General features: G+C 35.6%; 1 protein-coding gene across 6 annotated transcripts in view; it reads left to right on the top strand.

Annotated features, from left to right (window-relative positions):
- LOC113043449 (receptor-type tyrosine-protein phosphatase zeta) overlaps nt 1-20033 on the top strand; it is a 54393-nt gene that overhangs the window by 12476 nt on the left and 21884 nt on the right. For 5 of the 6 annotated variants that reach the window (XM_026202856.1, XM_026202854.1, XM_026202857.1 and 2 more), the window contains 7 exons: nt 3019-3090; nt 7496-7675; nt 7789-7940; nt 10260-10355; nt 11384-11450; nt 11784-11941; nt 17748-17898. In XM_026202856.1, coding sequence (XP_026058641.1) covers nt 3019-3090; nt 7496-7675; nt 7789-7940; nt 10260-10355; nt 11384-11450; nt 11784-11941; nt 17748-17898 — 876 coding nt within the window. The remainder of the gene's footprint in view (nt 1-3018; nt 3091-7495; nt 7676-7788; nt 7941-10259; nt 10356-11383; nt 11451-11783; nt 11942-17747; nt 17899-20033) is intronic. The other variant, XM_026202855.1, reaches the window with a different exon arrangement.

Raw genomic sequence — 20033 nt, 5'->3', positions numbered from 1 at the left:
ATGTCTGTGTTAAGTGTTCTTTATAAAAAATATGCTAAAGTGTACTTCTATTTCATGGTTACACAATCAGTAACTCTATCAATTGTATTTTGGCACAAATTGTGGTCACCATAGTCATTTCTATCATGGTAATCTAAAGAAACAAAATATGCTTCATTGTTATCAATATTCCCAGAGCATGCTAAATTAGTTCAGTAAAGCTAAACCCCGGGGTGAGCTATAATTAGCATGTATGGCTAGACGTGGCTCTCTGATACACTGTAAAAGTGTGTAGAGGTTTGTATGGCCTAACAGGTGCACAAACTGTCTTGAAAGGACCAAAACCAGTGTGTAGACAGACCAACAAAAGCCAACAGAAAGATGAGCCAAGACTGTACTTCTGTTGCTATTGAATAGGCGGGTAGTTTCTCTCGACAAGCCTGTTCAGTGTAGGGTATCCTGACTAAAGGTGTAAAGGTGTTTCATGTCAAAGCCTTTCTCCCAAGGGATAGGGCCCTCTTTAGGGAGGTTTCTTTCAGCCTTTAAAAGCATTAACATGGTCGGGTTTGGCAGTAGACTGCTGGAACCAAAAACAATTGTGGCTTAAAAGAAATAGAGGGATTATATGGTTTAACGTAGTTTAACTTGTTGACAGGTTAATAGACTTTCTTATCAGTCCTAGAATTAAACAGTGGGCAGTGACAAAATGTGACTGTCTTAAAGGCAACTCGGTTCTCTTGGTAGTCATCTAGGACAGTTGTTTTCTGAGTGGATACAGTTCAGCTCCTATTTACATGAATGGAGAAAGACTGAAATCTCTGTAACTTTTCTTAACATTGTTCAAATTCCACAACAAAGTAATTCTCAAAAAAAAAAAGTGATTTCAGAATTTATTTTATTTTATTTTTAAATTGTTTCTATTTGTATTAGATTTTACTATTATTTTAAATAATAGTAAGTTTTTTAGCCACTTGACAATTTCAAATCACTTATAATATATCATATAAAATCTACAAATGAATATGTAGTATGGTGGCTTTTACATATTTGAATATGGAGTATGTATGGACTAAATACTCAAAGGACATGTTTGTTACCGTACTTTACCAGGAATGACCCTGGTATCATAAATATTGCTTGTTTAGCTCAAATCACTCAGAAGGCTGCTTAACTGGATTTATATTCTAAAGTAAACCAAATCTGTCATTAAAAAGAAAATGTCTCCATCTCTGTTATAAATGACTCCTTAGGATGTCCTGTCTGTCCAATTTGTTCTATTTTAGTTTGTCAGTCGGCAGTGATGAGCCTGAAACGGCACAGACTGAGTTATGGACAATTATGGATCAGAGGTCCGACCCACATGCACCAGGCTTGCAGGCTAATTATTTGCTAATTAGAGCATTGGCAGAAGGCTTTTAGAGTTTACATGCCGCTCCCACTTCATCTGCTTCTAGTTTGTTTACTAGTTTTGGAGTATTAAGAGAATACATAATTAATCCAAAAAAGAAAGAAAATGAATATTGTTCCAAACCCATACGACTTCAATGGGACACAAAAGGAAAAATAATAACTCATTTTTTTGTTTTACATAAAAATATTGGCATGTGTATTTGAAATAAAAAGAGTAAATAGTGAAAATGCATGTTTCTTTGAAATGCAAAAAAAAAAAAAAAAAAAAAAAATGAAATTAAAAACACCATTACATGTAATGGAAAATAAGTTCTTTTGATACTCAGATAGGATTCAATAGAAAAAAAAGTGGAAATTGTGGGACAAATGAATCCAGTAGTATTTCGACAAGGATTGATTTGATGTATTGTCTCCTATATAGCATGTAATTGGAGGACTTTATGTTTAAAAGTGAAAAAGGCAAAAAATGATCAGCAGGAAACCAACATTGTGAAAGAGTGGAGTAATTATGAGGAAGAACTTTGTGGATGAACTTTTACTGCGTGACCTTAAAGTCCTGGGTGACGACCTTCTGACAATAAAAGAGACCTGTTTTTAAGTCAAGTGAATGAAACCACCGGGCAAAAGACTAAACAAAGAGAATAATAGAGGTTTCCTTTCTGCTCAACTCCTGAACTCACATTCTATGATTTCCATATTGTTCTTACAATCTGATGCATAATCGCTTTTATCAAACTATTATGCCATTTGATTTTGGCACTGTCACTTCCCCAATAGGATTCCTTGGTGGATTACAACCTAACTGCAGTGTTTCAAACCATAAATACTGGAATAAATCCAAACATGTCATTCAGGACGTCACTCAGTCTGTGGTAGACAGCAGGTCACAGCAGGTCATGACATGATTTATCTGCTGCGAGAGGAATTTGAAAGATTGATCTCTCTTTTTGAAGAAGCTGTATTGTTTTATAGCTGATTTGAAATTTTAAATGATATTTGCCAGCCATATTTTGTTTAAAAATGCCATGTTTTAAATCCAAAGGATTGGAGAAGGTTAAAAATTGTAAGATCTCTATCTGTCAGTTTTAACTTGGCTTAAAATCAATTAATACTGTATATTCATATTTCTATGACTATATGGGCATTCCTGAAATTCAAAACATATTCTAATAATAATTATAATAATGAGATTTATGAATTTTACGATAAATATAAATAATAAATATTTAAGATTCAGCACTAGGTCACTAATCAAATTATATAATAAAAAAGTATTATATTAATATTAATATTTATTTTAATATATGCATTATTTATAATTATTATTTAATTATTTAAAATAAAAGCAAAGGGAGCATAACATGTACTAAGCTTCTTGAATATTTTTTATATCTTTGAAAAATGTAAATTATATTCTCACCCAGTGCTAAATGGATCTATAAAACGTATTATATATAGAAACAATGTGTATTACGAAATATTTTTTTTAACTGCCATTCAAATTGTTTTACTGAAAATATAATTTGTAATGAAAAAAAAAATCTAAATGAAAAATACTTACTTTTTTATTGAGTTTATTAAGCAAGCATATTTATTCATTTTGATGGAATAAACTGATATTTCTTTCAGCAGATCTATCAGAAGCATATGGATTCAGATCACAGAAGAAACTCTCAGAGAACATAGACTGGTCATACGCGGGTGAGTGTTAAATTTGAACTGTACTTACATTGTTTTTTATCTCTGCATAGTGATCATTAGACTTCAGTATAAAAAGCCTGGCATAATTTCTAAAGATGCACTCTGAACTGAAGCGCTGGTGCCCTCTTCCCCCATGCCAGTGCAGGTTTAGGGATCATCTTTGTCTAAGCATGCAGGGCTTAACGCCACAGATTAAACTCATCTGTACCTAACTGGGCTTTCAGGGTTAATATGGCCTAAATACGGCCAGGTCCTGTCTGATCTCGCCCCGCCAATGCATATCATAGTTTACAGGGTGTGTTTGGGCTTTCATGAACTATGACTCCAAGTTGTGGATGCTTTATGTTGTTCATCTCTGCTGAAACAGACTTTGTGCTATGTCCCAGTATTCCGTGGAAAGCCTGATTTTATTGGATTTGAAATATGTAATCTTAAGTGTCTTTATAATATAGTGTTTCACAGTGTAATCTAAGTTTAAAAAGACAAATTATAAATTTTTAGATGCTCTAGGAGACATATTGTACACTTTTGGTTGTAGTAATTTAGTTTTACATAATTTTCTCTGATCCTGTTTAGGCTGCTCTCAATGCCACACCTTTTCGACTTTATGCAAATGATCCACTGTAATTGCCTTTGAAATAAGTAAAAACGCCCAGGACAAGTCTCTGTAAATCCAACCCGATCTCACGGCAATTTCGTACATTTTTCACAAGGTGGCTTATTCGTACGAATTCGTACGACCACACTCGTACAAATTCCATACGATTGTTGCCAAATCGTACGTATTTTACGATTTGCACAATTCGTATGAATTTGTACGAATGACCTACACCTAACCCCGCCCCTAAACCTAACCTGGGGTCGTATAAAATCGTACGAGTGAGGTCTGTACAAATTCGTATGAATAAGCCACCTCGTAAAATAAGTACGAATTGGTCGTGAGATAGCATTGGTAAATCTGGAGGGTTGTATTATAGTGGTTGTATTTTAAGGTTGTAATGTCAATACAATGACCATTTAAAAACAATTAGCATTTTAGTTTTCATGCATTGAGGAAGGAGTTTTGTGTTAGAGTATATCATAGACAGCAACACAACTGAAACGTTCATGGCCCAAAAAGGTAGTAAGGACATGGATATAATAGTCCATGGTGTGTCAGTGATTCAACTATAATGTTATGAAGATACAAGAATACTTTTGGAAGTGATGTGACATTCAGCCAAGTATGGTGACCCATACTGAGAATTTGTGCTCTGCATTTAACCCATCCAAAGTGCACACACACAGCAGTGAACACACACAAACCATGAACACACACACTGTGAACACACACCCGGAGCAGTGGGCAGCCATTTATGCTGTGGGGCCCAGGAAGCAGTCTTTGATTTGATTTGATTTGATTTATTTGACAATATATTTAAAACAAGTACAATAAAGCCCAAAAGACCAATTCATACACATCTTTAAAAGAAACTGTCGAGGATAAAATACACAAAAAAGCCATAGGCTTATTTCCATTGTGGTCCTCAGAATTCAAAAATGTACGAGCAGTTCATATGGGAATGAGATCAAACAACACAAATCATCATATAATACCTCAAACATCATTAAAAAGAAATTTTTTAACTTCTCTTCTAAAAAAACTTTCTTCTTGAATTTGTTTTAAGCAATCAGGCAATTCATTCCAAGCAACAGCGCTAGAATACAAAAACGAATTCTTCCCATTTAAACTCTTATACCGACACAAGTATATATTGTTTATCCTTGACCTTGTAGAAAAACTATGAATATCTCTTATGAAAACATAATAATCACACAAATACTTTGGAACTTTTCTCTGTAATATTTTATACACCATCATCAACTTAAGAAAAATGACCCTCTTGTCCACTTTTAAAAACCCTATTTCCCTAAAATGATTAGTATTTAAATGCATTTGTGGATGAAGGAATAGAATAATTCTACACAACTTGTTCTGAGCAGTCTGTAATTTAATTTTCACTCGTTTCGTAGAGCCACTATACCAGAAAGTTGCTGCATAATCAAAATGTGTTTGCACTAATGCACCAGCTAACATTTTTAAGGTTTGAGTATCTAAGTAAGCAGCCTGTCTTCCTAAGAATTTTATTCGATTACATACTTTAGAATGAACTTGAACAGCCATACTATCCCCAGTTAATTTATCATCCAAAGTACATCCTAAATATTTCACTTCTTGCTTAGCAGTGAAGTCGGGGGTTCAGTGCCTTGCTCAAGAACACCTCGGTCATGGTATTGCCAGCCAGATTCAAACCCACAACCCTAGGGTTAGGAGTCAAACTCTCTAGCCACTAGGCCACGGCTTCCCCACAAAAGTTGACTTTATTCAACAATTTCTTCTTTTCATTTCACACTATTTTACCAATCTCCTTACTATCTTTCTGAGCCTTGATCATGTAAGTATCCTTGCTGTCTATGGAGAGTCAGAAAGCTCTCGGATTTCATTAAAAAATCTTAATTTGTGTTGTGAAGATGAACGAAGGTCTTCAGAGTTTGAAACAACATGAGGGTGAGTAGTTAATGACAGAATTTTAATTTTTGGGTCAACTTTAACGTTTTCTATAATATTCATTTAACCAAGTAAATAAAAAAAACACATTTAAAAAATAGATGTTTTAAACATTCACAGAACATTCAGAAATAATGTTTAATAACTTAATGGGGAATGTCAGCAAAATGTTCGAAGAGAATCTTTTTGTAAGCTGGGGAGCAGGAGAAGTCGTGTTTTTTATTATATGGCCCCTTGATGTTTGGTAAGAGATGAAGTATCAAATCAAACAACATCAGTGACACATTTGGTATTTCTCATCCTTTCATCTCCAGCTCTTTCCCGTTTCTAGCACAATGGAGAATTCCCCTGTCTCACTTTGTTACTGAAAGTAGGCCAGATTTGATATTCTCCTTATTGTTGTTCACTTTTGATACTAAGCGTCTGATCTCTACGATTTACAGATCGTTTCTTTGACAAAAGATTCGGAAGATGATCTGAATCTTCAGCCTGGAGTTCAGAGTTTCAGAGCAAATGTGTTTAGTCTAGGAAAGATGATCTATTGAGTTTGGATAATAAGTGACAAAGTTATCCATCTCCTCAAACCTCTTGTCTTTGACCCGTCACAACAAACCAGATTTGGGTGTCAATGGAGGCTGGCACAACAAAGGGGCCTTTATAGCGTCCGCTGGTCATGCAGATGGGACATTGTTCATCGGCATTCAAAAGGGTCTTAATAACAAAAGCAACTGGGATTGCAATTGGGATTTTACTCCAATGTAAGTTTCAGGGATCTACACAGGACCATCCTTAAACTGCCAGCAACTGATATCATATCTGTAAATTAACTTTATATTTTACCCGCTAGCTAATATGTTAGTATAACAGTTTGGCTGAACTTTCATGAACAGTGGTTCTACATGATGGAAACATGTTATTGCTACTCAGATTTTTGATATAGGACGAACTTAAAGGGTTAGTTCACCCGAGAATGAAAATTCATCCATCTTCTACTCACCCTCGAAGCATCCTAGGAATGTGACTTTCTTCTTTCAGAAAACAAGCCTTTCAATATGGTAAACGGGTGTCAACAATTCAGAAGACATGAAATAAAGTGTGTGCATCTGTAATAAAACGTCCCTCACATGGGGGGGTGGGGGGTGGGGGGGGGTGTGTGAAAAGGCCCCCTGTAGTGAATCCATGCGTTTTTGTAAGATAAATATCCAGATTTCAAATGTAATAAACACTTTTTTCTCACTTCTGCTGACTGTTGGAATCTGTTTATGAATCAGAATTACATTTTTTGGGTGAACTAACCCTTTAAAATATGGCCATGCAGAATAAGGCATCAGTATGTGCTTTATAAGTTCTAATAAACAGCCAATATGCTAGTAATATGCTTGCTAGTTAATAGTGAGTATTGGTCCATAAAATGAAGTGTTACCTAATAATAATATGATGGTTTCAAATGTTTAAAACAACCAATGAGCCACTCACGATTGTGCATTAGGGTGATTTTACCAAACAATTTACATAACAGGGTTTTGAAACTTTTATTTGTTCATTCATGTAATGTCTATGTTCTGCTGTATTTGACTCAACTGTACTGCATTCTACTGTACACCAGTGTTTTTGACTCAGCCGGGGGTGTAATGCAGCTATTGATATGCTAATGGCAGTGACCTAGAACTGCTGGTGACCTGGTTCATGGGCTTTGTTTTTGTGCTGTAGGGTCCTCCAGAGAGAGGACTCAGATTAACCCACCAGCAAACCACTACATGTCTAATGATGCACCTGTGTTTGTACTGAAGCACAGAGGATCATCTTCTGACATTTATGAATGGCTTTATTTATCCAATTGAACTCCATTTCCCACAGGAACTCTAAACCAAAATAACTGGGCAAAGAAATACCCGTCATGCAACAATGCCAAACAATCACCAATAAACATTGAGGAGAGCCTGGCGCAGGTCAAGATTCAATATCAGAAGCTGAGATTAGAGGGATGGGCGGAAAAGACATTAGAGTCCACTATAGTAAAGAATGACGGGAAAACAGGTGAGAACAGCTATATTTTTTTAATATCAACCCTTTTGTGCAAAAGATCCAAATCTGACTTGATGTTAATAGACATTGACCATTCGTTTCTGTAATGTGTTATTTGTCTCCAGTGGCCATTGATGTGGGAGGAGATTTTTTTGTGAGTGGAGGGGGTCTCAGGTCCAAGTTTAAGGTGGGACGTATCACTTTCCACTGGGGCCTGTGCAATGCCTCCTCTGATGGGTCGGAGCACGGCCTCAACGGTGAAAAATTCCCCCTGGAGGTATTTCACATAACAAAATAATGTCAATTCTAATTTACATGTATTTTGTCTGTTTTTCTTTGTAATTTATTTATTATATGTCTATTTGTTTATATAATTATTTAATTTTTTGTATTTTATTTCTTTAATTTATTATATTTATTTCATTTGATTTATTTTAGTTGTGATTATTTATTAAAGGGGGGGTGAAATGCTCGTTTTCACTCAATATCCTGTTAATCTTGAGTACCTATAGAGTAGTACTGCATCCTTCATAACTCCAAAAAGTCTTTAGTTTTATTATATTCATAAGAGAAAGATAGTCTGTACCGATTTTTCCCGGAAAAACACGAGCGGCTGGAGGCGTGACGTGTGGGCGGAGCTAAAGAATCACGAGCGCCAGTTAGGGGTGTGCCGTTTTCAGAATTGGTGATGACGGTTATGACGAAAGTCAAAAGTGACGGTCCATAACATAACCCTCGGGGGGGGGGGGGGGATTAGTGGATCTGCCGTAGAGTCAATTGGTTGTTCTTGGAGATAGTGGGTTAACTCCGTATCAGCGCCACTCTGATCGGTAAAGGGGCAGAGATTTCAGACCTCCGTTTATTAAGGAGATCTGTCACAAAACTCATCATCCGCACCAACGTTTTTTGAGCAAATTTCAAAGCCGCACCCGCCCGCCATCCACAGATTGTTTTGCGATGCAATGCTTTGCTGATGCGAGCCGCAAAAAAAGCCATTGTCTGTTCTAGAAAGGATGCAGCAAAGATATTTAATGCTAATGTATGAAGCATAGGCCTACCCTGAGTTTCATTTACGATGAGATGTGCTCTAGTTCACAGTGCAGTGCAAGTGAACGCGGCGCGCTGGTGCTTCCATGTCACGGTTATCATTGTCTGCTATATTTGCTTTTTATTTATTAAAATACATGCAATTGGTTGATGAAACATTTATTAAAATTAAGATAAAATTAGTACAAAACGAAATTCGTTTTTAAGAAAGGTTTTCTACAAAGCAAAATTTTATGAAGTGGTAAATATCATGTCTGACGATTTACAAAACTTTATTAAGTGGTAAAAACCATGTCTCCCAATATATTGCGCATCTTATGATCCTATCTAAAAAATGAAAATAATTTTTGATAAAAAATGTTTGTAAAAATTTTTTTAATGACACGGTTTTGGCGGTTATAGAGTTCTAATGACGGTGTTCAACTATAACCGCCGGTCTCACGGTTATATACTAACCGTCACACCCCTAGCACCAGTAGGCTTTTGAGTTGAGAGCGTTTGGAAGCTGTGACATTACCGTGAGGAAAAAAACATCATCCAAAACAAACTATGGCTAACAGTCAGATTCAGCGTATATTAATGATCCAGACTCAGATCCAGAGGCTGAAATTTAACAAGAGCAGCATCAGCAAAAACGTCTCTATGTGGTATGTACTGAAACTGTATATATTTGCATAGCGGTTTTGGAAAATGAATAAGTTCCACTTTATGTCGTCTTTTTATTTTTATTTATTTATTTTTTTAAGCTGTACATGTGGAAAGTGCAGTTTGATGACAACATCGCATGTTGTTTACTTGATGTGCTTACGCGCGGGTAGCTAAGTTAACAACACAGAGATATCTGAAGCAGTTTTACTCACCGCCTGCGGTTCCAACACACGATCGTGAACCTTTTTCGTTGGGACTGCATCATCCTTAAGAAATAAACGATATGCAAATCCGGCGTCAAACTGGGCCTTGTTTGTAAAATAAACAAATGCAGGGAACAAACAAAAACACTTGCACAACTCCGTTGATGCTCTGTAAAAATAAACTCAATCCACTGGTCCCTTAATGCAGTTTTTTTTGGGGTAATCTGTGCAGGGTTGTCTTGCCCTGGCAACCAAAAACACACTTCTTTTGTGACATTTCGGTCTCTCGCTCTGATCAGTGAATGTCTGTGCTCTCAGTGCTGTGCTACAAGGGAGTGCGCGCTCTTCCGGCAGAAGTGCCCTCAGGACCCATATAAGGAAATTCCGCTCCATCTAACGTCACACAGAACCATACTCGAAAAAAACTTTCAGAAACTTGTGACAAACCTTCAAACATACAACTTAATTTTTTAAACTTTGTCCATGTTTAGCATGGGAATCCAACTCTTTAACAGTGTAAAAAACTCAGTATGCATGAAATAGCATTTCCCCGCCCCTTTAAGTCACTGCATAATAAGAAGGAGGATAATATACAGTCAGTTATTTGACGATTATCTGAAAGCACATTATCTCTTACTTTTCACTGGAAGAGTGAATGTATACAAATGCCGATTAGATATTTTTTGTTTCTGGTGCAGATGCAGATATACTGTTACGATGCAGATGTTTTCAGTGGCCTCGACGAGGCCCTCAGCGCAGGAGGAAAGATCACAGCGTTGGCCGTGCTGTTTAAGGTAAGGATGGATGCTTTCTATGTATACGTATATTTCAGCAATTTCTTTATTGTTTTGAATTAAGCTTATTATTCTAACCCTGTAAACAAAACATGTCTAGTTAACTAAGAAAACAAACTCAATCCCTCTTTTTAATCATGTCTTAGATTAGAAACAGAAGGAAGAGATTTTCATTATTTGTATATTGTGGCGTTGCTGATTCTCCCCAAACATACATTCTTTCTTTATGTGTTGAACTTTATTGAGTCACTCCATCAAATTGATCATCTTAGACAGGGTTAGGCGCTCTTCGAAACCTCACCACACCCCTGCCCAGCATTTAGCCTGAGGTACAGAGCATTTACAGAAATCCTCGTCTTCACACGGATGTTTTGATGGTGACGACTGACAGGACTTAATGATAATGTGCTGCTTAATCTTCGTAATATGTAGGTTTTCCCTGAGGATATTCTGCTATACTTCATGAAGTCGTGTGCTTGTGTATATTGTGTTGTTTTGTCAGTTTACTGTTCGAGAGTGTAGCTTGTATGAACATGTCTTATTTTGAAAGCAGATATATGAACTATTCACAATGAAGCTTACACTGGTGATGTACGGGAGAGAATACTGATTTTACAGTAAATGATCAAATTTTCCTTAATAAGAACATCACAGTTAGTTATATATGTTAAGAGAACAGTAGGGCCTGTAGATAGAGAGTATGTGTTATTCAATAAAAATATAATTATATTTTCAGAATGACATAATTGTTGTTGTTTTTTCAAACACAGTCTAAAAAAAAACAGAGGGGGCTATGGGCAATTACTGTCCTTATTCTGTTCTGAACATCAAATACTTTGTTTTTCCATCAAACTAGTTATTTGAATAAAAATATTTGGATTTTATATTTAAAAATGTTCAAGTTAGCATTAGGTAGCTAGTTAGCTAGCCAGTTAGCATCAGCTAACACAATGTTTCCCCCACTGTAACCTATCAAGTATCATGTACCTGCTAAATTTTCTTGATTTTTTTAATGTTTCTCTTCACAGATAAGCACTGAAGATAATGAAAACTACATGGCCATCGCTGATGCAGTCAACAGTGTCAGCCGTTATGGTATGTGCAGTCTGCATACATACAGTATATTTACAAGTGAGAACGCATCCAGGAAAACGGCCCAAGGGAGAAATTGGCTTTTTAGAAACGACCCTGCTGGCTAGTTTCCAAAACTATGCGGTGAAAAAGCACCATAGAAGTGGTCCATTTGATTTATGCTCCATATTCCAAGTCTTCTGAAGTCATAAGATAGATTGTCTTTTTGACAAGCTGACCAAAATTCCTTTGTCCACAGAAGAAAGCAAGTCATATGAGTTTGGAATGACATGAAGCTGTGTAAATAATGACACAATTGTCATTTCCAGTTGAACTATTCCTGTTTTCTCTTGTCAGGAAAGAGTGGCCCCATCTCTCCGTTCACTCTGCAGGGTCTCCTGCCCAACTCCATAGAGAAGTACTTCATCTATAACGGCTCTCTGACAACCCCACCCTGCTCTGAGACCGTGGAGTGGATCGTCTTCAAAAACACTGTGACCATCTCAGATGTTCAGGTCAGTATAATGGACAGTTTTAGAGCAGTGACCTACTAGCATATGTTTCTGGAATTGAATGGGTTATGTTCAGACTAAAAGAGACCGTTCACCCAAAATTGAACAATCTGTCCTCATCTAAGGCTTTCAAGCTTAAAAAAGGACATAAAGCATCATTAAAGTGGTCCCTGCACCATATTCCAGATCTTCTGAAGGCATCTTGACATATGTCCAAACTTTCTTTGAATTGGCTACTTTTATAATACTTGTATTTTGATTTTTCAGTTGTATTACAACTGCTTGGAAAAGAGTGGCCAGCTCATTCTGTAAAATTTCCATGTGGCGTTCCACTGAAAGAAAGAAAGTCATACGGGTTTTGGGACAACATTTGTGGGTGAACTCCTATTTAAGGCTTTGACATGACAAACAGTGGAGACAGACTCCATGTGCTGACAGATTGAAAAATGAGACCGAACACTGCTGATAACAATTGTTTTTATCCACAAACACATTTCATTTATAAATAATGAAAATTACCTTGTTTTGTCTGGGACAAATTCAATGAATAATTCAAAACCTAAAACAGGTATTTCACTGCCAAAAAGGGAATTGTCCTACCTAAAAACCCTGAGGACATCTTCACTTGGACTGATATTGTGACTGCGGTGTCTATTTGTCATTTGGCGTCTAATTCGCAATAATAATGTAACACACACGCTCTAAGCAACTAAAAACAATTAGCTAGAACTGGCACACAAGCCCAAACATGATGGTACAAATACTAATGAGAATTCAGAGTGTTATCTTAGTTTGACGATGTGGTCTGTTTAGTTTCCTGCGTATGTTTTTGCATTAGAGCTGACATTTGATTTCTTAGAAATCTGTTTAGTCCTGTCCAATAATTATAACATTAGCTGTGCTTTTGGCACTAAATACTAAAGTTCACTCAAAAAGGAACCCACTCCCTCGAAAAGAGGAAGACAACAACTTTTTTTATTATTTGTAATGTTGGATGGCACACATTCAAAAGCAAGCTGTCATTAAATGGAATTAGAGGGAGCGAGCGTAGAGTTACACGTCACACAAAAGACTGTAAATGCTTAAATACGGCCTTTGTGTTGTGTGTCATTCAGTCTGGGGCTATTGCCCTCGAGTGACTTGCAAGTCGATACAAGCTACAGTCGAAACACATGGTGAAACGGGAATTGTACCGCAAGGTAACAAACCCACACCTGTTGACGTCACAATAGGAATGACATTGAGTCACACACATTAAAGAGCAGCTTTGATGTCTGAACACAATAGTGGACGTCTCGCCGTGGGGCTACACTGTGTTTGTGCTGTGTGTAGTTTTTGTGATGTATTCAATAGTTATGTTTTAGGAAGGTAGGTTTATGCCTCATAATGCAGTTTATCATTACCTGTAAGCTACATCATCTTTATTACTATTACTACTATTTTACTACATCTTTACTACTTTACTACAATTTATATTATTAAATTTGTATTATCATTTACGTTACTGTCAGTCTGTGTATTCGTCTGTGTAGCATATGCAGGTTACATTGATATGCCAGTACATGGCGCAAAGTAACTTTATGAGTCTATATGAGTGAGTCACTGAATCTTTTACTTAACCAATTCGTTCAGAAACATTCATTCTTTCAGGAACAAACAAGTCTTTCATAATGAGTGAGTAAGTGAATCATTTTCTCAAGCAATTTGTTCAAAAACACAGATTCACACAAGTCTGTCTTCATGAGTGAGTCACTGAATCATTCACTAAACCAATTTGTTCAAAAACATCTGGGGCCCATATTGCATACTGTTCACCCTATATGGTATTTGAGATTAGTCATTTTGAATGCTATTTAGAATTGATAGTATATAAACTGAATCATCAACATATTTAGTTGACCTTGGAACATTTTAATCCAAAAATTTAGTTTTGGCCGTATCCCTACACCTAAATAACCTTAACCATTAGTATTTCTTAAAAATATGACAGATGAATGACACTGATGTACAAGCACCAAACACTGATTCTAAGCCTAAACATCACAAAAACAACTAGATAAAAAAGTTCGTCAAGACAAACTTTAAGTTGGCTTGAGAAAGCCTGACCAGAAAGTCTGAAAAAGTTTGAAAAGTTTGAAAAGTTTGAAAAGATTGAAAAGTTTAAGTTTAAAAAGTTTTAAGTTTGATGGTTTTCAGTCTGAGATATATAGATAGATAGACAGATAGACAGATAGATAGATAGATAGATAGATAGACACAGTCAGAAGATAGATAGATAGCTAGATAGATATATAGATAGATAGAGAGATAGATAGATAGATAGATAGATAGATAGATAGATAGATAGATAGATAGATAGATAGATAGATAGATAGATAGATATATAGATAGATAGAGAGATAGATAGTTAGATAGATATATAGGTAGATAGATAGTTTGAAAATTTGAAAAGTTTAAAAAGTTTAAAAAGATTTAAGTTTAAGAAGTATAAAAATGACAGTGATTAACATATTGTTAGCATTACAAGCAAGTGACTATCATGTGACAAGCATGTACTTAGCATGATTAGCAAGGTATCTAGCATGTCGCTAGCATAATTAGCAAGTGACTAGCCATGTCGTTAGCATGATTAGCAAGTTACTAGCATGTCGCTAGCATGATTAGCAAGTTACTAGCATGTCGCTAGCATGATGTTAACATGATTAGCATGTTTCTAGCATGCGACTAGCATGTTGCTAACATGATTTTAACATGATTAGCATGCGACTAGCATGTTGCTAGCATGATTTTAGCATGATTAACATGCGACTAGCATGTTGCTAGCATGATTTTAGCATGATTAGCATGTTGCTAGCATGATTTTAGCATGATTAGCATGTTGCTAGCATGATTTTAGCATGATTAGCATGTTGCTAGCATGATTTTAGCATGATTAGCATGCGACTAGCATGTTGCTAGCATGATTTTAGCATGATTAGCATGTTGCTAGCATGATTTTAGCATGATTAGCAGGCGACTAGCATTTTGCTAGCATGATTTTAGCATGATTAGCATGTTGCTAGCATGATTTTAGCATGATTAGCATGCGACTAACATGTTGCTAGCATGATTTTAGCATGATTAGCATGTTGCTAGCATGATTTTAGCATGATTAGCATGCGACTAGCATGTTGCTAGCATGATTTTTAGCATGACTAGCATGTTGCTAGCATGATTTTAGCATGATTAGCATGCGACTAGCATGTTGCTAGCATGATTTTAGCATGATTAGCATGTTGCTAGCATGATTTTAGCATGATTAGCATGTTGCTAGCATGATTTTAGCATGATTAGCATGCGACTAGCATGTTGCTAGCATGATTTTAGCATGATTAGCATGTTGCTAGCATGATTTTAGCATGATTAGCATGTTGCTAGCATGATTTTAGCATGATTAGCATGCGACTAGCATGTTGCTAGCATGATTTTTAGCATGACTAGCACGTTGCTAGCATGATTTTAGCATGATTAGCATGCGACTAGCATATTGCTAGCATGATTTTAGCATGATTAGCATGTTGCTAGCATGATTTTAGCATGATTAGCATGTTGCTAGCATGATTTTAGCATGATTAGCATGTTGCTAGCATGATTTTAGCATGATTAGCAGGCGACTAGCATGTTGTTAGCATGATTTTAGCATGATTAGCATGTTGCTAGCATGATTTTAGCATGATTAGCATGCGACTAGCATGTTGCTAGCATGATTTTTAGCATGACTAGCATGTTGCTAGCATGATTTTAGCATGATTAGCATGTTGCTAGCATGATTTTAGCATGATTAGCATGCGACTAGCATGTTGCTAGCATGTTGCTAGCATGATTTTTAGCATGACTAGCATGTTGCTAGGATAGATAGATAGATAAGTTTGAATAGATAGATAGATAGATAGATAGATAGATAGATAGATAGATAGATAGATAGATAGATAGATAGATAGATGAGTTTGAATATAGATAGATAGATAGATGAGTTTGAATATAGATAGATAGATAGATGAGTTTGAATATAGATAGATAGATAGATAGATAGATAGATAGATAGATAGATAGATAGATAGATAGATAGATAGATGAGTTTGATAGATAGATAGATAGATAGATAGATAGATAGATAGATAGATAGATAGATAGATGAGTTTGATGATAGATAGATAGATAGATAGATAGATAGATAGATAGATTAGTTTTAATATAGATAGAGAAGTTTGATAGATAGATAGATAGATAGATAGATAGATAGATAGATAGATAGATAGATAGATAGATAGATAGATTAGTTTTAATATAGATAGATAGATGAGTTTGAATATAGATAGATAGATAGATGAGTTTGATTATAGATAGATGAGTTTGATTATAGATAGATAGATAGATAGATAGATAGATAGATAGATAGATAGATAGATAGATAGATAGATAGATAGATGAGTTTGATTATAGATAGATAGATGAGTTTGATTATAGATAGATAGAAACAGTTAGATAGATAGATAGATAGATAGAGTTTGATTATAGATAGATAGATAGATAGATAGATAGATAGATAGATAGATAGATGAATATATATGATATGATAGATGAGTTTGAATGGGTTAGTAATAGTACATACAATATGTACATAGTACATAGACTATGAGTTTAATGGGCTTCAGTGTGTTTAGATTTGAATTTTTGACAGTTGGAGTTTGACGGAATGTTCAGATGAGCAGAGGCTTTTCAATGTAAGTCTATGGGAGTTTTTATGATTTTTAATCTTCAGTTTTATGAAAAGTCTAAGTCCGATCAGTCTAAAAAGATATAGCAACTAACTTCAGATCAGTCTGAAGAGCTGGGCTGAGTTTGGAGTTTGTAGAGTTAAAGCTCTAGGAGGAGTAGCAGTCAAAAGTTTTAGTCTCAGAAGAATAATAATAAGAAGTTTAAATACAATATCAGTAAGTTGGCTCTCTCAAGCCAACTTAATAAACTGGTTCTTCAAGTCTGATGAGTTAATCACAATGTTGTTCCAGGGTCAACAAAGATATTGATCCAGGAACATGTCATACTTGGTAAAATCAGGTTCTGCAGTTCGTTTAATAACACTGATTCATTCACGAATGAACAAGTTTGTTTTCATGAGTGCATGAATCATTCACTCAACCAATTCACAGATTCTTTCACAGATTCATTCAGGAACAGACAAGTCTGTACTTATGAGAGTCGTTCGATTCTCTCAAATGATACGTTCAAAAACACCTGCATCCCGATTTGCATACTATCCAACATAAAAGGTATTCAAGTTTGTAATTTTGAATATTATTTAGGGCGGATAGTATGCAAATTGGAGTCAACGTGTGAGTCACTAAATTATTAACTCAACCAATTAATTCAATAACGTTAATTCATTCAGCAACGGATAAATCTTGCTTCACGCGTGAGTCATTAAATCATTTACTCAACCAATTAGTTCATTAACACTGGTTTATTCAGAAATCAATCTTAACTTTTTAAGAACAGCATGTGGAAGACATTTGTGCAATAATCAAACACATCTGTCTAATGCACGTTTACTTAGAAATAAATGGAACTTCTTGTTTGTTAAATGGTTGTCAATATCAGTTGGAAGATACTCTTACTCTGAATATCAACATGGTGGACAGACTTATGAAGGTAGTATGAGGTGTATTTATTTTATATGACAATACTAGCTGCTTCTAGACCCCTTCAGATGACAGAACCAGGTTTGTTTCCAGATTTCTTGTCTAATCTGTGTCACCGTGTGTGTCCACAGCTGGAGATGTTCTGTGAGGTGATGACCATGCAGCAGTCTGGATATGTCATGCTTATGGACTATCTGCAGAATAACTACAGAGAGCAGCAGGAGCAATTTATGGGACAAGTCTTCTCATCCTACACTGGCGTCGAGGAGGTCCACACTCCTAGTGCGTGCTTCACAAACACTTACACACGCATAAACAGACTAGGGGAGTGTGTGTCTGGAATCATTCACTCTTAAGGTCTTAAAGCATTCAGGCAGTTTTAGGGTCATGGATCCAATTAGCCTCCAACATGATTCTAATCCCAAACAACTGCTTCTCAATTAAATAAGGTTTCTATTTTTATACGATGAAGCCCTCCAGACATTTTCCTACTTTCTACATATAAACACAGACAGAGATTTGGCCCATTTTTAGCCATACACAATGCTTTCATGACCCTTTATGGATGATTCCCACTTATTTCACAGCTGTTTTATATAAAGCTATTACAAATAAACAGATTTAAGTAAAAAAAAAAAAAAGTAAAAGAAAAAAGGCCTTACTTATTTAATTATTGCATAAATATTTACAACTGTCACTGGTTTTTGAGGCAAACAGTGCCTCTTTAGAACTTAATTTCTAATCTACAATTTCTAATTTCTAATTTCTAATCTACAATTTCTAATTTCTAATTTCTAATCTACAATTTCTAATTTCTAATTTCTAATCTACAATTTCTAGATTATTGTAATAATTTAATCATTATTATTTAAGCTGTAAGTTAAAAATGAACACTGCCTAAATTAAACCAAAATGTATATTTAATTTATATATTTATATATATATATATATATATATATATATATTTGACAATAATACATGCCTCTTCAAAAATATAGCTGCACGGTACTGTAATGTTGTTCATGTTTCACAAATCTAGCTCAGTCCAACCTGTTTATTTTAAAGAACCACTTACAGATCTGAACTGGTTTGCTCTCAGTCTTTCCGCTTTAGCAGATCGTTGGTGGAACATCGATGCCCTCATTACAAATTCCTCCGCTACAGGGTGAACTGGCACGTGGGAGTTGTTTTTACAGTGGCCATCGGCAATGGAAAATGTGCCACTTGTGTCCTTTCAAACACAGATATGCTCCAACCTGTGTCTAAGCTTAAATCAGTGCCTGGGGAATGTCCTTTACAACCTTTAATGCTGCATTATTATGTTGTAAAGACTGTCTGGTTACTTATGTCTTCAGTTAAACCTTGGGAAAAATTAAACGTGAGGGTGGCAATGTGCTTAAAAAGATTAAAGGGCCATTATTTACTCTCATCAGTTTAGATTATTGATATTCTTTGTTGGATTTGCAGTTTTCCTGTAAGTGTTTGTGTATATATATATTCTGATCCTTCATATAAGTGACTGTTGCAGACTCAGAATAGCACAAAACGGGAACGTAAAGCCAAAAGCAGCCAGACAAACCAGATTTGCTTAACCTCTCTTCACTGTGCTCACAGTATTAACAAGATTTTCCCACCACTGTTCGGTCACATCAATCTTTCTGCTCCTCTCTCTTTTTCTCTCTGTGTCTCTGGGTCATGTATCAAAACAGTTTTGAGTTGCTAGGAAACTGTCTCTTTGTGTTTGCCCCCTCACTTGCACAGACTGGATCCAGTTCACACTGTTCACACCTAACAGACCAAAACTGATGTTAGTGTGAACTGACTGTATGGTTTCTAAATCAGCCTTTACTTTTCACTTAAAAGGGATTTCCAGTCAAACAGGGAAATCCTTAAGAGTATAGATTAGATTAAATATTTTTTGTTAACCCTATGACAAACAATAATCATTTTTGATATTGATCTAAATTTAGCTCATTTTTAATTATGTGTGTAATATGTGTCTAAATAGTATTTGTGTGGGTTATTGTGGTAGAATAAATACAGAATTGTGTCACTTTCTAACACATATTAATTGTCTTTCTATGCCATTTTATTGGTATGAAAGATAATTATTACTATTTTTGAATTACTGTCATGTTAAATGCTGTCTTCACTCCATATGTCATTCAGTGTAGAGTTTGTTCCATCCCAAACGTCCCCATGCTGACATAATTGCATATGGGGGATGAACACTTGCATTTACAGCTCATGTCTTGCATTAATCTCAAACAAACTTCTAAAGTCTAAGGTTATGATTGAACAGCTAATAATTAAAACTGCAAGTGACACAGACCACTTCCAAATAACACAATGTGAATAATGTATTAAGTATTCTGAAAGTAGGCAGATTTTTCCTCTGCGGGTGCTTTCTGCCCTCT

The sequence above is a fragment of the Carassius auratus genome, chromosome 25 (genome assembly GCF_003368295.1).
Source record: "Carassius auratus strain Wakin chromosome 25, ASM336829v1, whole genome shotgun sequence".
Classification (NCBI taxonomy): domain Eukaryota; kingdom Metazoa; phylum Chordata; class Actinopteri; order Cypriniformes; family Cyprinidae; genus Carassius; species Carassius auratus.
This window is presented reverse-complemented; position numbering and strand designations above follow the sequence as displayed.